Source organism: Choloepus didactylus, chromosome 6 (assembly GCF_015220235.1).
Source record: "Choloepus didactylus isolate mChoDid1 chromosome 6, mChoDid1.pri, whole genome shotgun sequence".
Lineage (NCBI taxonomy): Eukaryota > Metazoa > Chordata > Mammalia > Pilosa > Megalonychidae > Choloepus > Choloepus didactylus.
This window is the reverse complement of record NC_051312.1, coordinates 98,584,053-98,604,263: the sequence shown is the minus strand read 5'-3', so window position 1 is coordinate 98,604,263 and position 20,211 is coordinate 98,584,053. Positions and strand designations below refer to the sequence as shown.

The 20,211-nt window shown below is 36.4% G+C and overlaps 1 protein-coding gene across 17 annotated transcripts in view; it reads left to right on the top strand.

The window, feature by feature from the left end:
- The window catches only part of DLG2 (discs large MAGUK scaffold protein 2), a 2,332,374-nt gene that overhangs the window by 2,291,953 nt on the left and 20,210 nt on the right, over nt 1–20,211 (top strand). For 7 of the 17 annotated variants that reach the window (XM_037840898.1, XM_037840904.1, XM_037840902.1 and 4 more), the window contains 2 exons: nt 9,015–9,114; nt 13,026–13,067. In XM_037840898.1, coding sequence (XP_037696826.1) covers nt 9,015–9,114; nt 13,026–13,067 — 142 coding nt within the window. Of the gene's footprint in view, nt 1–9,014; nt 9,115–9,942; nt 9,989–13,025; nt 13,068–20,211 lie in introns of all 17 variants that reach the window. The other 10 variants (XM_037840915.1, XM_037840912.1, XM_037840909.1 and 7 more) reach the window with 2 other exon arrangements.

Below are 20,211 nucleotides of genomic sequence, written 5' to 3'. Positions count from 1 at the left end.
TTCATTCTGAATGAGATGGGAAGCCATTGTCATGTTTGAATAGAGGGGTGATATGATCCGAAATAGATTTTTTAAAAATCACCCTGATTGCTGTACAGAGAATAGAGTGCAGCAGAAATAGGTAGAAGCAGGCAGAACAACTAGAGGACAATATAATACTCCAGGCAAGAGACAGTGGTGACTTGGACTAGGGTAGTAATGGTGGAGGTGATAAGAGGTGATCAGATTCTGGAAGTATTTTGAAGCTGAGAATTTGTGAACAGACTGGATGTGAGGTGTGAGAGAAAAAAAGGAGTAAAGGACGGTGTAGGTTTTCAGCCTGAGTTTAACTGGAAGGGTTACATTATCACAAGATGAACAAGACTAAGGGAGGACCAAGGTTTTTGTTTGCTTGCTTGCTTGCTTGGTTTTTGTTTGTTTGCTTGGTTTTGTTTTTGTGAGAAATGGGGAAAAGATAAATAGTTTGGTTTGTGGTCTGTTTATTAGACATCCAGGTAGAGATGGAGAGTAGACAGATGTATGATTCTGGGGATCATAGGAAAGGTCCAAGCCAAAGATAAATTTTGGAGTCTAAGACATCGGTATATAGATGGCACATGTCCTGGGCCTCGAGGAGATCACCTACAGAGAAGGTGTAGGAAGAGGAGAAGGAAAAGGAGAAGGGGAAGAGGAGAGAAGAGACCAAGAAGGAGAAGAGAGGAACAAGGACAGAGCAGGTGTATGTGCTCCAAACTTTAAGAGATTAGAAAGATGATAAGCATCTAGCAAAGTAGACTGAGAAGGAATGGCTTTATGGGGTAGGAGGACAATGAAAAGAGGGTGGTGTCCCAGACACCAAGGAAGCAGATGTTTCAGGAAGGAAGGTGTGATCTACCACATAAAATAATGGGAAGATCAGTTATTGTAAGATGAGCCCAGAGAATGACTATTGGATTGTGCAACACAGAGTTCATTGGTGACCCTGAGTAAAGTTTAGATCAGGAGTCAGCAAACTTTTTCTGTAAAGGGCCAGACAGTAAATATTTTAGGCTCTGTGAGCCTTAAGGTTCTGCTGCAATTACTCAACTTCTGCTGTTATAGCACTAAAACAGCCAAAGACAGTATGTAAATGAGTGGCTATGACTGTGCTCCAATAAAACTTTATTTACAAAAACAGGTTGCAGACTGGATTTAAGCCACAGAAAATATTTAGCTGGGCTTCTGGGCTGGATGATGTTACAACTCTTAAAGTGGGGTTGGGATGGCTTCACGTAGTTGGAGGAGAGAAAGGGGTGAGTCAGGAAGTTTTGCTGAAAAGGAAAACAAATCCAGCATTAACTGGAGGAGCATGCAGGATAAGGAAGAGAGTGTCTACGTCCCCGTGGGAGGAATAGGCATTACATCCCCAGATGAAGTGATACTGTAGATGTTGTTGTGGGCTTCAAAATTAAGAAAAAACATCTTACTTTCTGTGTATCAGAATGACTATGAAGTCCAGCATGTAATTCAGCTACCTCGTAGCTGTATTTTTCTAGACTTGGTGAAGTCTCTATGCCTCTTTGCCACCTTCGTTCTTTTGTTGGAATTGAGGCCTCCAACTGGGACTGCTGACTGAGTGATGTGCTTTCATTTAGCATGACCAGTCCTAGAAAGAAGCTAAATGGAAAAAATGGGGGGGGGGGAGTTAAATAAAAGAAAAGTTCACCTGGGATTCCATTTCTTTAGAATGGTTGGCATCGCTTGATTTTTATTCCTTCCCATAGCAAAGAATTCTAAGTTGAATTTTATCCTTGGAAGTCAAACAGGATCAGCTCTCACATTTTACTAAGTGATGAACCCACTTTGCCTCCTCCATTAGACCACAGAAGATGTTCATGAGGGATCTGATGTCTCCTTACCATTTCTTGACTGTTCCTTTTTCTTAGTTACCAGGCACTAGTAGCCCCTTGTGCTTAATTTGAATCAGAGTTATTTTTACTCCCTGTGTTAAATTTGAAGTAGTAGCCAAAAAAAAAAAAAGCTACAAAGAAAAAAGCTAAAAAGAAGGAACTTTTTCCTAATATTAGCTGATAATGCCTACTTTTTATTGAACATTTTTCATGGCACTATACTAAAGTGCTTTACTTTCATCATTTATTTTTCTTATGCCTATTATGAAAAATAAAGAATAGAATTATGAACCCCTTGTATCACCGAGCTCCAATATTTAATAATTGTCAACTCATGGCCAATCTTGTTTCATCTACTCTCTTTTATATATGAGAAATATAAAGAGAGAGTGGCCCCTCTGAACTGTTTTGAGGGTAAGTTATAGATATCATAACCTTTTATTCCTAATTACTTCAGCAGGTATCACCTTTAAAAACAAGGATATTATCTTACCTAACATAAGGCAATTATTAATTCTAAGAAATTTAACTTTGATTTCATATCTTAAATATAGTTCATTTCCCAACATTCCAAACTGGTGATTTTCATAATTATTTCAATATTATCCTTTACAGCTGTTTCTTTTTTCTGTCCCCCGCCCCCCATACAGGATTCAATCCAGGACCAAACATTGCATTTCGTTTGTCCTATTTCTTTAATTCCCTTTGATCTAGAGTTGTTGCTTAGCCTTTTTTTTCTTTCATGACATTCTATTTTAAGAGTATAGTATGTCTCTATTTTAATTTGTCTGATTGTTTCTTCATAGTTATCTTCAACTAATGCATTTTTGGCAGAAATACTACATAAGTGATGCTGTATATGTCTCGATGCTTTCCATCGGGCAGCACAGTGGACTAGGTTGTCCCACTATTTGGTGATGCTGAGTTTGATCACTTGGTTAAGGTGGTATTTGCCAGATTACTCCACTATAAAGGCACCTTTTCCACCTTTTTAAAAAATTAATTAGTTTGTGAAGAGATACTTTGAGACTGTGTAAATATCCTGTTCCCCAATGAACTTTTAACCAGTGGTTTTAGCACCTGCTGATGATTCTTGCTTGAATTAGTTGTCATGGTAGTTGCAAAGAGGTGAGTTCCTGACTTTCTCATTCCTTCTATAGTTGGCATACATAATCAGCTTTCTACTGTAAGCAAGAGCTTTCTCTTCTTCCCTATTTTTAACTACTTAATTTAGGTATTTTTGGTAATCTGCATGGACTCATGAATTTCTTTTTAAATTCAAATAGTTATACTCCATTACTTTCATTATTCATGGTTCCTTTTTTTGTGGAGAACAGTATCTAGAAGACAAAATTTGTCACTAGGTATGCTTTTTGTTACACCTGAGTTTTTTACTACATTCTTTCAATGGACAGAGCTAGGAAATACGCTTTAAAAAAAAAAATCCTGTTTAAATATGATGCCTGTAATTAATATTTAACATCTCAAGACTCTTCCTCTTCTTCTCGCATTCCGTGTTTGTACCACCTTCTTCCATGATAACACTGGTTCCCCAAACCATTCATGTATTTGTTCGTTTGCTCTATCCTATACGTACACCAAATCGTTTCAGACTTGCTATACCCCTACCACAACCACAACAAACTTGCTATGTGAAGTACGAGATTTCTTTACAATTCTATCTTGAGAATATATTCTGACAGAAAATAGTCAGAATACTATATTCCTCTTATATTATTTTGAAGAAAATCCAATGCATCAAATCATTACAACTATAAATATGTCAATATGGCATGACTACAATACCATAACACATAAAAAATAATTACTGAATAAAAAAAATCTAGGCTTTATTCAAGTCTCAAACTGCCTCATAAATGTCATTAATACTTTTTGTTGCTCTTTTTTTTTTTTGCACTTTGCTTGAATCAGGATACAAATGAATTCTGTATGTTACACTTGATTGATATGTATCTTAAGTCTATTATGATCTATAAGTTTCCCCTCCATTTTTTTTTTTCCTTGAAATTTATATATTGATGAAACCAGGGCATTTGTCCTGTAGAGTTTCCCACTCTCCAGATTTTATTGATTGCATCTTTGTAGTATAATTATCATGTTCCTATGTCTTCTGTATTTCTTATAAACTGGCAGTTGGATCCAGAGGCTTGATTAGATTCAGGTTCATTTGGTGATTTTGTTTTGTTTTGTTTGTTTTGTTTTCCTTTGTTTGGGGAGGAGTTTGCAAGAGTTCTTTATAGGTAATATTTTGTTCTTCTATTAGGAGACACATAACATCTGATTGTCTCTTTTTATGTGATGAGAGCAGCTGTTGATGCTCAATGCCTACATCCACTAGGATTGCAAAAAATAACCTTTTTTTAAAATTGGGCAATGTCATAGACACATATGTGTAAACACACATTCACACAGACACATTTGTGTGAACAGACATATCTCAAGCCAACTCTTGTCTTTCCTTTTACACCCTCTTTGTCTTGGGTGTTCAAGTTATTCTTGAACCTCTTTTTTAAAAAAATCCCCTTTGTTTTCTGCATAAAAACAAAATATGTCTAATAAACAGTGAAGGCCTAAATTTATGGTAACAGCTTTCCAAGGGGAACAGAACTATTTTAGATGAGGGAATAGAAGTAAGAATTAAGAGGAAAGAAGCATCTATACAAGGTAAGGAGGCCACAGAAAGGTACATCTGAGCTCAGTATAAATTTAAATCTAAATTATTTCCAGAGAACACTCCTATCACCTTTCCTACCTAAAAAGGTGACATTTTAGAAATAAGAAACATTTGAAGCTTGAAAAATTAGGACAAGAAGATTAAGAGAAAAACTAAAATATGTCCCAGGTTTTAAAGTTTTCTGGATAAAAATAAACATCTGATGCCAAGATTAATTCATGTGTCTTCAAGAACGTGGGATTTGAGTGGGAAAAAGGCATGATTTGAGTTTTTATTTCCTTTCCTTGTTCAGGAAATGTGTATTTTACCTTAAGCCAGTTCACCAATGTCATTGCATCCTCAGATCTGGCTGGGCAATTTCAAGCCATTTAACCTAACTTGGAGACTTCTGAGTGGCAGTGACTCTTGGTATGGGTGTTCTAATGTCTGTCACAACATGAAAGGTATTCATTTAACAAAGACACAACAGAAGCTATTAAACAAAAGACATTTATATCTGGTTGACTGAAAGGATTGAAGAAAGTGGTTTCCTCTCTTATTCAATTAAAGATAACATATGTTTACACCAAATAAAATTAGAAACATGCTTTAATTGTTTACACTCATCCCATGAGGTGGGGCTGGGGAGGACTTCCTTTTTTACTTTACTGAGATATGATTCATGTAGTATACAACTTACCCACTTAAAATGTACAATTCAGTGTTTTTTAATATATTCACAGGGTTATACATCTACCACAATCTAATTTTAGAACATTTTTGTTCCCCCTTAAAGAAACACCCTAGCCATCAGCTATGACTTCCCATTCCTCTCACTCCACACCCCCAGCCCTAAGCAACCACTAATCTACTTTCTTTCTCTAACCTACTTTCTACAGAGTTCCTTATTCTCGGTGAGGATTTCCTTTTAGTTGCCATTGATAGCCTGTCCCATTGAAATTCTTTTTATTTTAGTTTTTTACCATAAGAGCAAGAAAAATAGAATAGAGTGGGTATCAAAATAATTGTAGCAAGATAACCAGAAAAGATGTTGAAGTACATATCACATAATGGCTTAAATAAGTTTGGCTAAGAGGTGAAGCTATGGGGAGAATGACAAATTGTGGTATCACTTAAAAGTGTCAAATGCTAATAATTTTAAATATGAGCTTAAAGTAGGCTTGAGTTGCAGAAATGTCTCTTGTTCATAAGAACACTAGCATTTGCAAATTCAAATCCTGACATCACTGCTCACCACTGTATGACTCTGGGCAAGTGACAAAATATTTGTGAACTTGAGTCTCCTCATCTGTTATATAGAATTAATGATGATACCAACCTCGTGGAATTATTGTGGAGATTAGCACATGTAGAGCTTTAAGAACCATGCCTGGCACATAATAAATGTTAACTTACTGTTACTTTTATTCATAAGAATTCAATAATTCTGGTCAAATTCCAAAAAGGAATTTTTAGATATGCCAATTGCCCCTTACCACATGTGATTGATATTTTCTATGCCTCTATTAAAAGAAGTTCCCATTGTCTAAAGAGTCCTGCCATGAAAGCAAAAGATTAGGATTTAAGATACTATAATATGGAAAGAGAAAGAAGAGCATTGATCAAGTATGATTAAGAATATAGCTGCAAAACAGCCTTCAGTTGCTTTAGAACCATGTGTTCTATAAATAGTAAAAATGCTAATTTATTATTCTCACCTAACACTCGTGTAACAGATTTTGCTTTTCTAAATTAAAAGAAAAATTACAGCAGCAAAAAACAGCTTAGATAAATGTTATTATATGTCTAATAAAAAATGAAGAATAGTGTTAGGGCATTATGAACCAGATATATCCTCTTAGAGTTGAAATGTTTAACTAAGACCCTCGCAGTGTGACTTTTAACTCTGAGTGTGAACTTAAGTCATGATTTGGTTGTGTGTCCATAAATCGAAGGAAGTGTAACCACCAATTCCATTACTTTCCCTCTAATTCTAATGCAAAATGGCTTTTAGTAATAAGAGTGATATGTTAGATAATTTTATTTTTGATGTATTATTATGTATTTTCTGTTTTTGTTTTGTTTTGTTTTGTTTTTTTGAAAAATGTGGTGCTCAGTATTATTATGTCCCAATCAGATGACTCATGATACACAACATTTTCATACTTGGGAAATGTTAACACATAACATTCCTTGCTTTGAAAAGATAAAAGACTTAATCACAGACGACACATTTTCATTTTCATTTGACCCCCATGAGAAATTTAAATGATGTAGTTTGCATGTGGTGTGGTCCCACTTTGGGCCCTCAAAGTCCTTTCATTGTCATCTGCGTCTACATTTTAATCCCAGGCTTTATTCCTCTTGGCATTGTTTTGTATTTGCATGAAACTTTGTATTATTTTGCATGACAAGCCACCCATAATGTTGAAGTTTGTCTAACATACCTTGCAATATCACATCATTAATTCTTACATATTTTTTTCTTTCACTTTCAGTTACTGAAGTTTAAATATGCTTGAAACGTAAAAGTGGCATGAAACTGGAGTGATGCAAGAATAATTAATGTTCCTTTAAAGACTTTTCATTTTCTAACTGGGAAAATTTGGGGGGAGTTCCAGGTCTTGTCTTTGGACACTAATCCTCAATTCTAAATTATGATAAAACTATATTGAACATAGGTGCTGTCAGCAGAGTAATAAATTCTGAAGTGATACTTCTTTCTTCTCTGAAAATGTTATTTTTAGTCCTTGTATATGAAGTATACAAATTGGCCCCTAACTTCAGAAATTGACAAATATTTTATTTAATTGTGTTTCTTAAAGCATTCTTTATGATACATAAAATTAAGCTCCACTGGCTTTGATGAAAGTTCTTAGTAACTCAAAAGTAACAAATTTTTGAATGTCAGCACCAACATTTTAGTACTTAAAGTTTCCTAAATGAGCATGGTTAACAAAATGGGTATTTGATATAAGAGTGCATGAGTACACAAAGAAATTAAGCGATTTACACCATTTGTCAAGCTTCAAATTCACAGGAAAGGGCACATAACTAATTTCCACCAATGGGCCAAACTATATACACCCAAACAATCGCTCTTTCCTTCCAAATAGTCACCTTGCTAGCACCACATTTATTTCTACCAGCTGCAATTGCTAAAACTGTTTTAGAAGGCCCCTCTTCAAATTACCTTCAGAGTCTTTGGAACATTAATTTAATACCTATGTGATAGCAATTTTGTTCCTTGGAGAGCAATTTTAATTTTTTAAGGCAGCTAAAAGGCCCTCAGAGCCAAAACAGTCAAATAAGAATTGTAATCAAGTTGACAAAACATATTTTTAAAGTGATTTGTGAATATGACATTAATAACAGTCGCATGGCCTGTTGTTTGTAACATGACTGTGAACATATTTCCCAAAGAAGAACCCCACAAAATATTTGCATAATAACAGCAGCAGTGGAATAAACGGGGTTTCCTAGGCAAGCACATGATATTTACTTGAATGGATAAGTTCTAATATATATCCATATGTATAACGCATTTTTTAAATTCATCCCCATTTAAACTAATACAGTGGTTTATATTTTTAAAGACAGACCTTCTTAATTATTTTTATTTTGTCAGAATATAAATGAGTACCATTGTTTTCCCTTGCTCAGCAACTATCAAGTTAAATACTCCTTTAGGAGCAATTCCAGATGATTTCGGTTGACTGTGTCCCAACTCTCACCAACTAGCTTTGTGATATTGGCAAGGGACTCAACCTCTCTGCACCTCTGGCTTCTTGTCAACAAAATGACGGTTTGGGGCTAAATTATCTTTAAAATCTCTTTTGAATAAAAACATTATAATACTATGCTTATCATATATCTATATGTGGTACTATAATTATCATATACCATCCATCTGCACACTTCTCTATGGAGTTTTAATTAAATCCAAGCTGAAATAACTCAAAATGTAGGCACTGAGAAGAAAACTACTCTAATAAAGTCTTACCTACCTGATGTTGCTGCTGATGATGATGACATTTGTATAGTGCTTTATATTTACATTATCTTATGTGATTCTCACAACCTAAGAGCTCCTTTCATTATCTTCATTTTGCAGATGAAGATATAGAGGTTTAGAGAGATTTTAGTTACCTATCTAAGCTCAAGCAAGGTTTAAAGCTGACAGATTCTGGGTCTTCTGCCTCCAATGTAAGACTCTTCCTCCATCACCATTAATCAGCAACATTTTTTTTTTTTTTTTAATTAGAAGACCATTTATCCAAGGTGTCATCATTCAGAATTTACACTCTTTGAAAATAAAATCTGACCTTTAGGAACTCTCTGGCACCTCTCTAGAGCACCCACTTGCGTCACTACAGCTCTCTCTGCTTTTACAAACTAGTTGTTTTGTCAGCATGAGTGTGACAACAATTAGACGTCCCCTGTTTTTGCCCCATGCCTTTTCTCCTTCACAGTCATTCAATGACAAGCGTAAAAAGAGCTTCATCTTTTCACGAAAATTCCCATTCTACAAGAACAAGGAGCAGAGTGAGCAGGAAACCAGTGATCCTGAACGTAAGTAGATTCTCGAAGATAATGTCACACGCCACACAAGAGAAAAAAATCCTTCACGGGCAACACGCATGATACAGGCTCTCCCACGCTACACGCCTAGGCAAACAAACACGACAGGCAGGCAGGTCAGGTCTTACTACTGTGACCAGTGTTTGACTGCAGTCTGGATCCTTCCCTTGATGCGGCTTTTCACCCCTAGAATGCATTGGCCAGGGACTTGCAGAAGCTGGGAATTAGCTTCCAGCCAACATTTATCCATGACCAGGACCGGGTCTGGTTTGTCTTTTCTATTATTTAACTCTCTGGGGCTTGAGACATTATTTTCTGGGCAGAAATATTGGCTGTCCATTGCCACATATATATTTTTTGAAATGCTAGCTAATTGGGAGCAACTAAATTGCTTGTATTGATCACCAGCCCCCTCTTTCCCTCATGGCAAACATTAAATACTTGCTGAGCGGTGGGCTTGTGGTGGTGGAGACTAAATCTAAATTTGTCATGAAATTTGGAGTGGGTCATTGCTCTAAATGGTACATCCCTGTGGCAATACTGACAGCAGGCAAAAATGGCACTTGCTGAAGCTCTCTTTTACCATCTTCTGCTTAAAACGTTTGTTACTTTGCAAATCCAAAAAGAAATTTCCTTCTTGAGTCTTAGCCCAGGAGATTTGGGGTGAAAGTTGTTCCAAAAGAAGAGAGAGTGGGATCCAGATTGTTTAGGCAACGCGGTCTGTCATGGTAGTATCCATTTCAACTCCACTGACTTCTTCCTTCCTCTTCCGTGGCTGTTCTTCCTCTCTCATTGCTCTCTCTGGGGACTTCCATGCAGGACATCCCCGGATTAGGTGACGACGGTTATGGAACAAAGACTCTGAGTAAGTTCCCAGGAATGGTCACTGTAACTTTTCTTTTCTTTTCCTTTCCTTTTGAGTTTGGCTTTTGTTCCTTTCCTTGAGGACCTTTCACTCCTAGCATGCACAAGATACGAGTTTCCTTTGTTACCTAGCTGTGAATGCTCCTACAAAGTAATTTTCAGTCGTTTTGTTCTGCATGTCAGCCTTTAAAAGCAAAGTGTGTCAGGCACTCTAGCTTCTGTTGCAGTTAACACCTTCCCTTTCTGACCTTGTTTTATGATCAACATGGTCCTGATGCCAACTGTAGCATCACTTGCTCTGCCGCCTAATATCTGCCAGAAAGCAAGAAACCATGTTGAAAGAAAGGGTGAACTAAATGTTCTTGAACAGGAAAGTAGAAATGTGCTTTATGTTCTTTCTTCTGCCTTTTCACATGAAAGTTTTTAATGACCTTGCCAAATTCCTTAATTGGGTTGAACTTTACTATTAGTAAAGGAGATATTTTGCAGTCAAAAGGAACATGCATTCTCAAAAAGTAAATATTAAGCTATTTCGTCTTCCAAGAATAATTCTTTGTTATCTAACTCTGATTGATTTTTTTTCTGACTTGCAGTGATCCTGCTTGAAACGTTTGTATGATAAAGTTTTAGATATGTATTGATAAGTTTTTCTATTAGTGATTTATTAGCTGCATTCTATACTCAGGTCTTCTTTTGTAGAATAGAGTGAAAATAAAATATATTAAACCTTAAAATTCTCTAGTTATTAATGCCTTTAGTCTGTGTCTCATTGCACTTAGCAATTACAAAATACTAATCCCATGTTCAAAGATACTATACTATGTTTTTATTTTCTCTAATACTAACTTCAGTGTGTGGGCACCAATGAAATAAGAAATAAGTTTTGTGTCTTTTCCAACTGTATCACATGTTCATGTTCTTGTTTGTTTTTTAATTTAACAGCTATGGGCAGTATTTTTAGAAGCTGTTCATTTCATTTGTGTAAAACAAAATAGCACTGAGCTGGACTTTGTTTTCAAGAACTGCTTATATAACCCTGTGTAATGATTCTCTTCATCCTTCAAGCTGTTCATTTAGATATATTTTCTTAGAGGTATATAGAAAACAAACTCTAATCAAGAGTAACGACTGATCTCCTTAAGATGAAAACTTTATCTTGTGAGTCTTTTTATATGGAATATGTCCTGAAATTTTTCTCCAATACGTGGCTAAAGTTCAAATATTGATTTCAACATTATCTGAATGGCATCGAGCACCACAGAAGTGAGTCCGTAAATTTTCAATTTCCAGGAAAAAAGCCTTTTAATATATTGTTAATAAACAAACATCACTAAAAAGTCATTGCTTTTGGAGTATCAAAACTATGAGTCATGCCCTTTTCGATGCAGAATGTGCAATGTTTGCTCGCTCTTTAAAAATTCAACAGAGTTCTCTAGGTAAAGTTGTTTGCCAATTAATGCTGTTGTTAGCCCTAATTTGGACTTTAGTTACAACACATTTTAAATTTCTCTTTACCTACCAAATTTAAAAATTCTGTTACACAATATCTAGGTGTGAAAAATTGGTTGTTAAATAAAGGACTGCATGTTTCTAAATTTCTCCATAAATGATGTAGCATCATTCTAAGTTATTTAAAAAGTAAAAATCAAACAACAAAACATCATAAAAAGAGAACCTCTGTCATATCCAATTCAAGCTGCTTAAGATAATAGTGTTGCCTTTGTACATGATTACACACTGTGGTTGCATATGTGCATTGGCTTTCTTTTGAGTAACAGAAAAACAAATTTGCACTGAGCCATCTACACTTCTTTCCCTATGGACCCTTTGCACTGGCAAAATTTATTCTTAAATTAGTGATGCAGTTCTGGTCATCAATCAACAAAGAGAAATGATTCATGTGGACTAAACCCAAGCTTTGATTTTCATTAGTTTCATGCTCTAAAACGAATAAATAGAATTTGGCAAGAGTCTGTAATATCAGATACATTAAAGTCCTTTTTTTTTTTTACAGTTAGAAGCTAATACTATATATTCTTTTTCTCTTTCTAAAAATGTACAAGAGTTGTCATTTTTTAAGAAACTGAAATTACTCTAATGAGCTTCAGAAATCAAATAGTCATGTATTCTTGGTTTAACTAACTTGATATACAAAGCAGTTGATAAGCTGATGCTTTTAGCCTCTATAATATAATAAATAGTACAGATGTATGGAAATGATTTTGGAAATGAAAGCTCTCTTCCTAGCACATAACCAATGAGTCCCTGTTATGTTAGCTAAACCGTCACTGGATATGCAAGTCATTCAACATGAATTAAAAATATACCTTGTGCCAGAACCTGTGCTTAGTAGCAGGCCATTCCCTTCCTTCAGAAATCAATAGCTACTCAAGCAAGTATCTTAAAATAAAAACAAGGAAATATTGAATTGATTCATAAGACATTTTTTCAGTGACTCATTTCTTCTTACAAGATCTTCTACTCCATCACTGAAGCAGGAAAGGATTTCAATAATCCCTTTTGTCCAGAGAATTAGTTTAGAAAGTATTTGAACAGAAATAAAATTCAAGGGATTCTGGGATCAATGGGTAGTTTGAAATGCAATGTTCCTGCGAAATGCCTGAAGGCTTGAATCAAGAAACAAAAATGCTTACCTAAAAAACAGTGTCTACACAACAGAACTTCCTGAATTTAGAGTCAAGAAATACCCAGATGCCAGACCTTTGTTACATGAACTTGGAAAATCAGAGCTATATGAATGGGTCAAAGTATTTATAGAAAGAAAATTGCCTAGGTTGACATGATACATTTTTTGAAATTAAAGATACTTTCCTCATTTGCTAAAAAGAAAGCACAGCAGTCAAGTTCCTGTAAAATGAAGATAAAGTTTTCATCTTCTTTATCTTAATGCAGTCACCTGTGGCCTTTTACTTGCCTTTCCCTCACATTTCTAGAAGCTTTGCATGAGTGTATTCCTTTAAGTTCTGGCTGCTCTTCAATGCTTGGTATCTCTTTAATTTGCTGTACTGTTCTTGCAGAACACGTTTCTTCTAATGCCAGCGATAGCGAAAGTAGCTACAGTAAGTTATTGCTTTGGGTTGTGATTCTTTTCTTTGCAATTGCCCCATTGCCTGTGGTGGTCATTTCAGATTTTTGTTGTTGCTTTTCAATTGCTGCCCTTGATCATCCTTCTCCAAAGCAAATGGCTTGAAATGAAATCCTCATCTGTTGTGGAAAGATTCAAAAGGCACTAAGGCCTTCAGTGGACCCTTATGTGATTTGTGCAGTCAGTATTTAGCAGTCTCACTAATAAACAATTCTGGCCTCACTTGGTTGTGACCCTATGATTCAGTTCTCCCAGACAAAGTATGGCAGAAGTTTAGCTTGATGGATTTTGACATTCTCCTCCCCAAAATAATTTAAACTTCCTGCAGGAGGGTTGCAAAGTCATCATGGTTTTATTTTCCTTCTCATTTTGCCTTTTCCTTTCTGTTCCTGGTTCCCCTTTAAAAGAGAACTCTTTATAAATTACCATGTTCCTTCTAAACCAAGTGTGAACCTTTTGTCTCACTTCTTCCTTTATTAATATTTGAAGGTAAATACATACTCAGATATATCTAACTTTATTTTTTGATGATGGGGAAGTGATGAAAAGGTTTCACCTCTAATGTTGAAGGAACTCACATTTAAAAAAAAAGTAAACAAATCTTGGATCAGAAAGATTAACAGAAAAGGTAGGTAACTAAAAGTTATTTTGTTTTTGTTTGGTCACATCAAGCCATTTGCTTAGTGTATAAAGATACTCACTGAACAACAAGCACATACTTTTGACCAGTTGTCATGGTTTCCTACCACGTTCTTACTGGGTTTTGGTGACTAATATAGGTTCATGTTATTACTAGGATCCTTACTATTTCTATAATATTCATTTGTATTCCTTAGTGAAAAGGGTTTCCCAAAAAGTAATTGCGGAGGATATTAAAAAACCGCACGCCCAATACAAGTGACCGACAGCTACTAAGACAGAAAATGGTATTGAATTTTGCTTGAATAGTGTATGAATTGAAAACCACAACAGGTTTTGCTGTTGTTTCCCGTTACTGCATGGTTCTTTACAAAACCATGCCCTGTTTTTTGAGGTGGAGTGCCAAATAGTGTTCTTGGTATGTGACAAATGCAATTTGGATTTTGAGAAAGCCTTGGAGAATCAAGTTGGTAGCAAGAAGAAGAAACCCAAGAGAGGAAAGATGGCAAGTGGAGGTAGAGGCCAGAGAAAGAGAATCAAATGGGAAAAAAAAAAAAATTGTGATGACATACCCTTGATCAATTTATAACAACAAATAATATTAGAATAATATTAAAACCATCCAGTTTTCTTCCTCAACAGAATGACAAGTCTTATTGATGGAAGGAATCTAAGGATTTTTGTCCTCAACATGGCTCTTACCATCTTTACATCCCTCCTACTGTTATAATTGTATGATTATCCTAACTTGGGAAGTTTTTGCCTCCCCCTTTAACTCATTTGGTTTCAAGTCAAAGAACCAAGCCCAAAAGGAGTGACCAAAGCTTGCCTTTCTGAAACCTAAACTACTCTCCGTTCAGTAGGAAGAAAAATATAACTGGTTTGTTGCATTTTGTAAAGACCAGCAGTCAGTTCCTTTGATGTTTGGTTTTTAATTTTAAAGTTCTATGCCAGTAGATGCAGGCATAGAAAAGGAAAACATTATGGCTCATTCTTTAAACCCTATTTGTGGAAAGTATAAATAAGAACTAACTTTGGAAATCTTACCTTTTTAGAGTATTTTAAAAGCCCCTGTTTTGTATCTCAAGACATGGAAATGTTCTTCTCAACATTATTAAGTCATAAAAATTGGCCCAAGGCTTTCAGCTGCTTGACAAGTTTTTGGTAGTGATGCTCCAAAATGACATAAATAATTTTTTCACTCTAAAATTGTAGGTGCACATAAATGTTTACTGAGTAAATAAGGGAATCATCTGCAAGTGGCTTGGATTATCTATGAGAAAAGGGAAGATTTGTTACTGGATTCCATGATTACTAGAGCAAAAATAGAGTCTAATAATCTATATTGGTTTGGGTCTCTGACCTCTGAGATGGCACAAGGTCACCACTCAGACTGCATCTGGTATAACGGAACAAAGTGAGAGGAGCCTTTGTCACAGCTCAGAGGAAAACATGGCATTTCTTTCTTCAGGATGGAAATTTGAGGAATTACATAGGAATATTCGTTTATTCATTTGAATACCTACGTGCTCCAGGCCTTCCTTGTAGACACTGTGGGGCCCAACATAAATATCAACCAACTCTGGGACTCAGGACACTCATAGTGAGAGAGAAAGATCACTAAATAACAAAGTGTGACAGGTGCTAGGATAAAAGTCTGTCCCAAGAAAAGTGAGGTCTTCAGTGACAGTTCCAGAAAGTGGCCTTTGAGCTGAGCTTTGGAAAGATAAGGTGCCTGCCAGCTAGAAGAGATGATAAGGACCTTTCCAGAAAGAGAAGTGGCACAACAGAAGGCACAGAGGTTGGGACAGACATATTTTTCAGAAAGTGCCTCTTTGAAAACAAAACAGCCTGTATTTTTCTAGTGAATGCCTGGCTTCTGCTCTAATCATGACTATTATGTCTTGTGAATAGCTGTGTATTCAAATACAAAAGACACCCTCTGTTAACTGATGTCCAGGTGTCATATTTTAATCTTAGAACCATTCCATGTCCACTCTGAGGATAAAATGGCTAAGAGATGTCAATGGTTAGACACAAAGGCCCAGGCCACCATGTTTCACAACTGCAGGTGACACCATTCATACTACATCCTGGAGTTACTCATTCTGGTAACCTTGCTTAAAAACCTCATACCTTTCTTGAGACACACACACACACACACACACACAGAGACATGCACACAGAGAGAGACAGACACACACACAGACCTCAATTTGGAATAAATAGTTCAGATTTTTGCTGCACCATCTCAAGCATTACAGAATAATTATTTCGATGTCTAACTATATTGAGCCCCAGCCAAAATGAGTTAATTGTAATGAACATTGTCTAATTGTGCAAATTACCACCTCAAAATTATCTTAATTACGGCAAAATTCCAGATTTCTGTCTGTCAACAAAATAGTAAACTGCAAACTTGTATTCTTGTTTTTTTTGTATCATATTTTTCAATTGCCCTTGTATTAGGAGGCAATAAAGACCAAACAGGTATAATAAGGACCATAGAAATCTCTACCACAGCTGAAACTCTGCCTTCCTTAAAGCTCATAAGCACTTTAAGTCATTGTGGGTATGAGGGAGCTGATGACTATCCTTCTAATGGTGCTCATCAGTTAAGTAGGATTTTCAAAACAAGTTTCTTGAATAAATGAACTGGGTGAAATTGAGGTGTTGAGATGAAGAAGCCCAAGACTTCCCCACTGGAGTCAGTTAAAATGGCACCCATATTCTGTTCCTTTCTCCACTCTTCTCAAATATTGCCCTTATATATTTTTAGTCTTTATAAAGCAGTTTTTCCTTACCACCATTATCTCATTTGATTTATGTAACAAAACTATGAGACATCTCTTATATAGGTAAACCAGTTTATGGATGAGGAAGCTACACATCTCACTAATTAGGGATGGCACTAGAAGTTAAACCAAGGCCTTTCAATTATGAATCCCGTACATTTTCCACTCTTCCCAAGCTTCTTGACCTTTTGTCTAGTATATTTCAACCATTCCATACTACCTGTCAAATTAATGCAAACAGCAATGTTTATATAGCATTAACTATGTACCAAGCCTGATGCTAAGTGCTTTACGTAAATTAACTGACTTAATCTTCCAAACATCCTGTGAAGACACTGAACCAGTAATTCGCTATGTGACCATGAAGAAATCACTCAACCTACCTCTTTGAACCTCACTTTTCTCCTCTGTTAAATGAGTAACTTGGACTAGAACAGAGATGGTAAATAGATTTCAATCAATATTCCAACTCTGACCAGTAGGCAATAGCTGCCCAAAGAGTTATACTGAAAAGTATTCTGAGGCCAAGTGGAGGATCAGAAGTAATGAGGGCAATAATCAATCTGTGATGCCTGTCAAGGGCATTGAATAATGGCATATAAAATAGATGCTACGTACTTGCCACCTATAAGTCACATGGCCTCCAAAGCCTTCTTATCGCTAACATTCTATGACTCTAGAAACCTAATTTATTCTTAATAATCATCATACACAGGCACTAACACTAAATATAGAATGTTAAATGTACTGCTCCTGGCCTTCACTTCCCTCCCCTTTCTTTTTTAGTTTCCACGAGTTCCGAAAGAACAACTTGCTTTTCTCTATCATGAAGGCATCTTAGAGTCTTTTTCAAGTACCTCTCATTATCACTTGCTTCCAGTTTAAACACCAAGTGTTTCATGGAGACTGTTGCAGTGCTTTCTGCTAAGTCTCTGACAGCTGCAGACATCCGCACACAGCACTGTGCTGCTCTCTCACTTTCAGCCATGCAATTGCCAAAACAAGTCCAAGAAATAGTACCTTTTTGTCAGCTGTTATCCCTCAGTGCCAACACCTCCTGAACAAAAACTAGAAAAATGACTACGGATGACTATTTTGTGGCTGTTACACAGCAACACCTAAAAAAAAAGAGTTGGTGTTTACAGATGGAGAATTTTATGGCCTCTAAGTGAACCTGGACCCAGTTTAGCTCCAAACTCCACGACCCATTCTTTATTTACTTGAAAGCTCTACCACTACCCTCCTTCCCATCTCCATACCACCAACCAAAGAGAGTTCTTCCCCTTTTGAGATAGTGCAATATACTGAATAAGGAGTCAAAGCAGATTTAGTTTTAAATCTTGAATCCACTCCTTACTAGCTGAGGAACGAGGACAGGTCTCATTAAAATCTCTGGCTCTCAGCTTCTGCATCTATAACATGGGAATCATCTGAGCACCTACCTCAAAAGATACAGCTGTGAAAAATAGAAACCAATGAGTGAAAGTCCCTGATGATCTGTAACGTGCCATAAAGGCATGAATTATCTTTTCTTCATTGCTGTGATTTTTTTTCTCCCCCCTTTGTCTCCTTCCCATTACCCATAGGACTTTTCATTCTTGAACAGGAAACTGAAAATTGGTTTCAATTGCTGAATTCACAGCTATTATATAACTCCAGCCTCTATAGCTTCCCTGCAGGTTTCCTGGGTGTTAAATAGTACCTAGTTGTTAAGTGTCTTTAGAATTGGGATAGGCTTAACATAAGGGATGTTGTCACTGCTGCTTGTCAATTCTATTGCTCTAAACAAAATTTTTAAAAAAAAACAATGTCTTTTATAATTGCAAAAGTAAGCCAAAAAAGCAATGGATAAGCAAAGAACTATAGAATTCTCTAACAAAACTAATCAAAGCTATGTGGCTTTGCCCTAGCTTTCTGAATCACAAATTATATATCAAACCTCTACTTAAGGTTTGCCTTTAGAATGTTCCGTGAGAATGACTTTCAAGGCCACTAGAAAGAGATTCTTATAGGAGAGTGATATATTATATATATTCAGATAAAACCACACTTTCTAAAGTGAAATGACTATAGCTACAAAAACACAAAGCAGAATTAACCTTTGACCTCCTTACTCATCCTGTTTCCCATCTCGGAAACCTGAATGAAAATTCATTGACATCTTTCTTTATTAAGCACTGGACTGGGCACCAAGGACACAGTGATAAATCAAACTCAGTCCTTACCTTTATGGAGCTCCCAGTCTAGTGGGGGGGTGCAAGTAACACCTGATGTTTAAAACCTACATTATCCCATGATCAGGATTGTCCCCATATATATTAATCATTCTGTGAAGATTTCCCTGTAAAGTTACAGCCTAACATTGTAATATTTCTCTGCCACGTTTCTATCCCTAAAACTATACTTCTTTCCCAAGAATTCTTACAAATACCTTCTGAATTCCTATATCCTCTACCTGCCTCGGGCTTTATATAATTGGGGCTTAGCAATCATTTTCTATTTTGTTTTAACATGGGCTCTGTAAATTTCAATTGTTCAGTTTATTAAAAGGGAATTATTCCTTTTACTGAGAAAAAAAAAATTGTGACTCTGACTCCTTGCATCCCATCCCCATGCCTAGATATGGGAAAATCCACTGAACACCTCTGGAACATCCATGGGTGGATGCCACTGAGGAGCACCTCAAGGCCCACTCGCCATGCCTTTAGGAAGCAGCTTGGCATTCTGAGAGCCAGCCCTACTTGAGGGTGAAGTAAGATGTGACTTAGGCCTGGGGCATTTCTCACACTTGAGAAAGCGAAACTTCCCCGCCCCAACTCATCCCAGCTACCCAGCCTCCAGGAAGACCTCTGTATTCCATAGCTTTGCCCATAGTGCTTAACTTTTCAAAATCAGTTTCATTATCAAAACCATCTATAACATTAACTCCTTTTATAAAATTAACTCACCATTTCCTGGCACCCTGGCTTTTAAAGGAGGAGTACATGGTATTGAGGGACTGTGAAAGTGTTTCAGGGCAGTGAAGCTATAAAGCAATGAGGTTAATTGCCCTTTGGGTTCAGGAGAAACGATCTTGTGACTCCTGTTACAGTCCTCCTCTACAGATCAGCAGACAGGAAGTCATTTTCATCAGCCCTAAACCATTTCTCCATCAAAGGATAATCAGGTTTTGACCAAATGAAAAGATAAGAGGAGACCCTTCTGAGTTGGGCTGATTCCATGACTAGTTCATCAGTTGGGTAAGATAGAGATGATTGAAAAATAATTGGCTAGAACCAGTTTACTTTCCACGGTTATTTGTTGACTTGAGGCCCACAGGAAATCAGAAGACTTCTAGGCAATGACACTGAAGGGACTGACACTTTTACTGCATTGTCCTCCCTAGTTCTCTTTCCTAAGTTTCAAGACGTGCTTTATCAGGAATTATAACCAATAATTTAGGGCACTCCTCAATTTTTGATCCTTTAGAATTGGCCCAGAGCGTTTTCCTAGTGGATTAACATTAGAGCAAAATCCTTAGTGTCCTGTACTTCACACTGATGAAGTTTTTGTAGCATAAATGAAACAAGCAGAGGCTTGTTTTTCAGCAATGTTCTTCTTTGGGAAACGAAATAGGAGAAGAAATAAAAAGTGTAGAAATTCTGACTTATGTAGCAACAAACTATTGGATGAACCCTTCCCTTG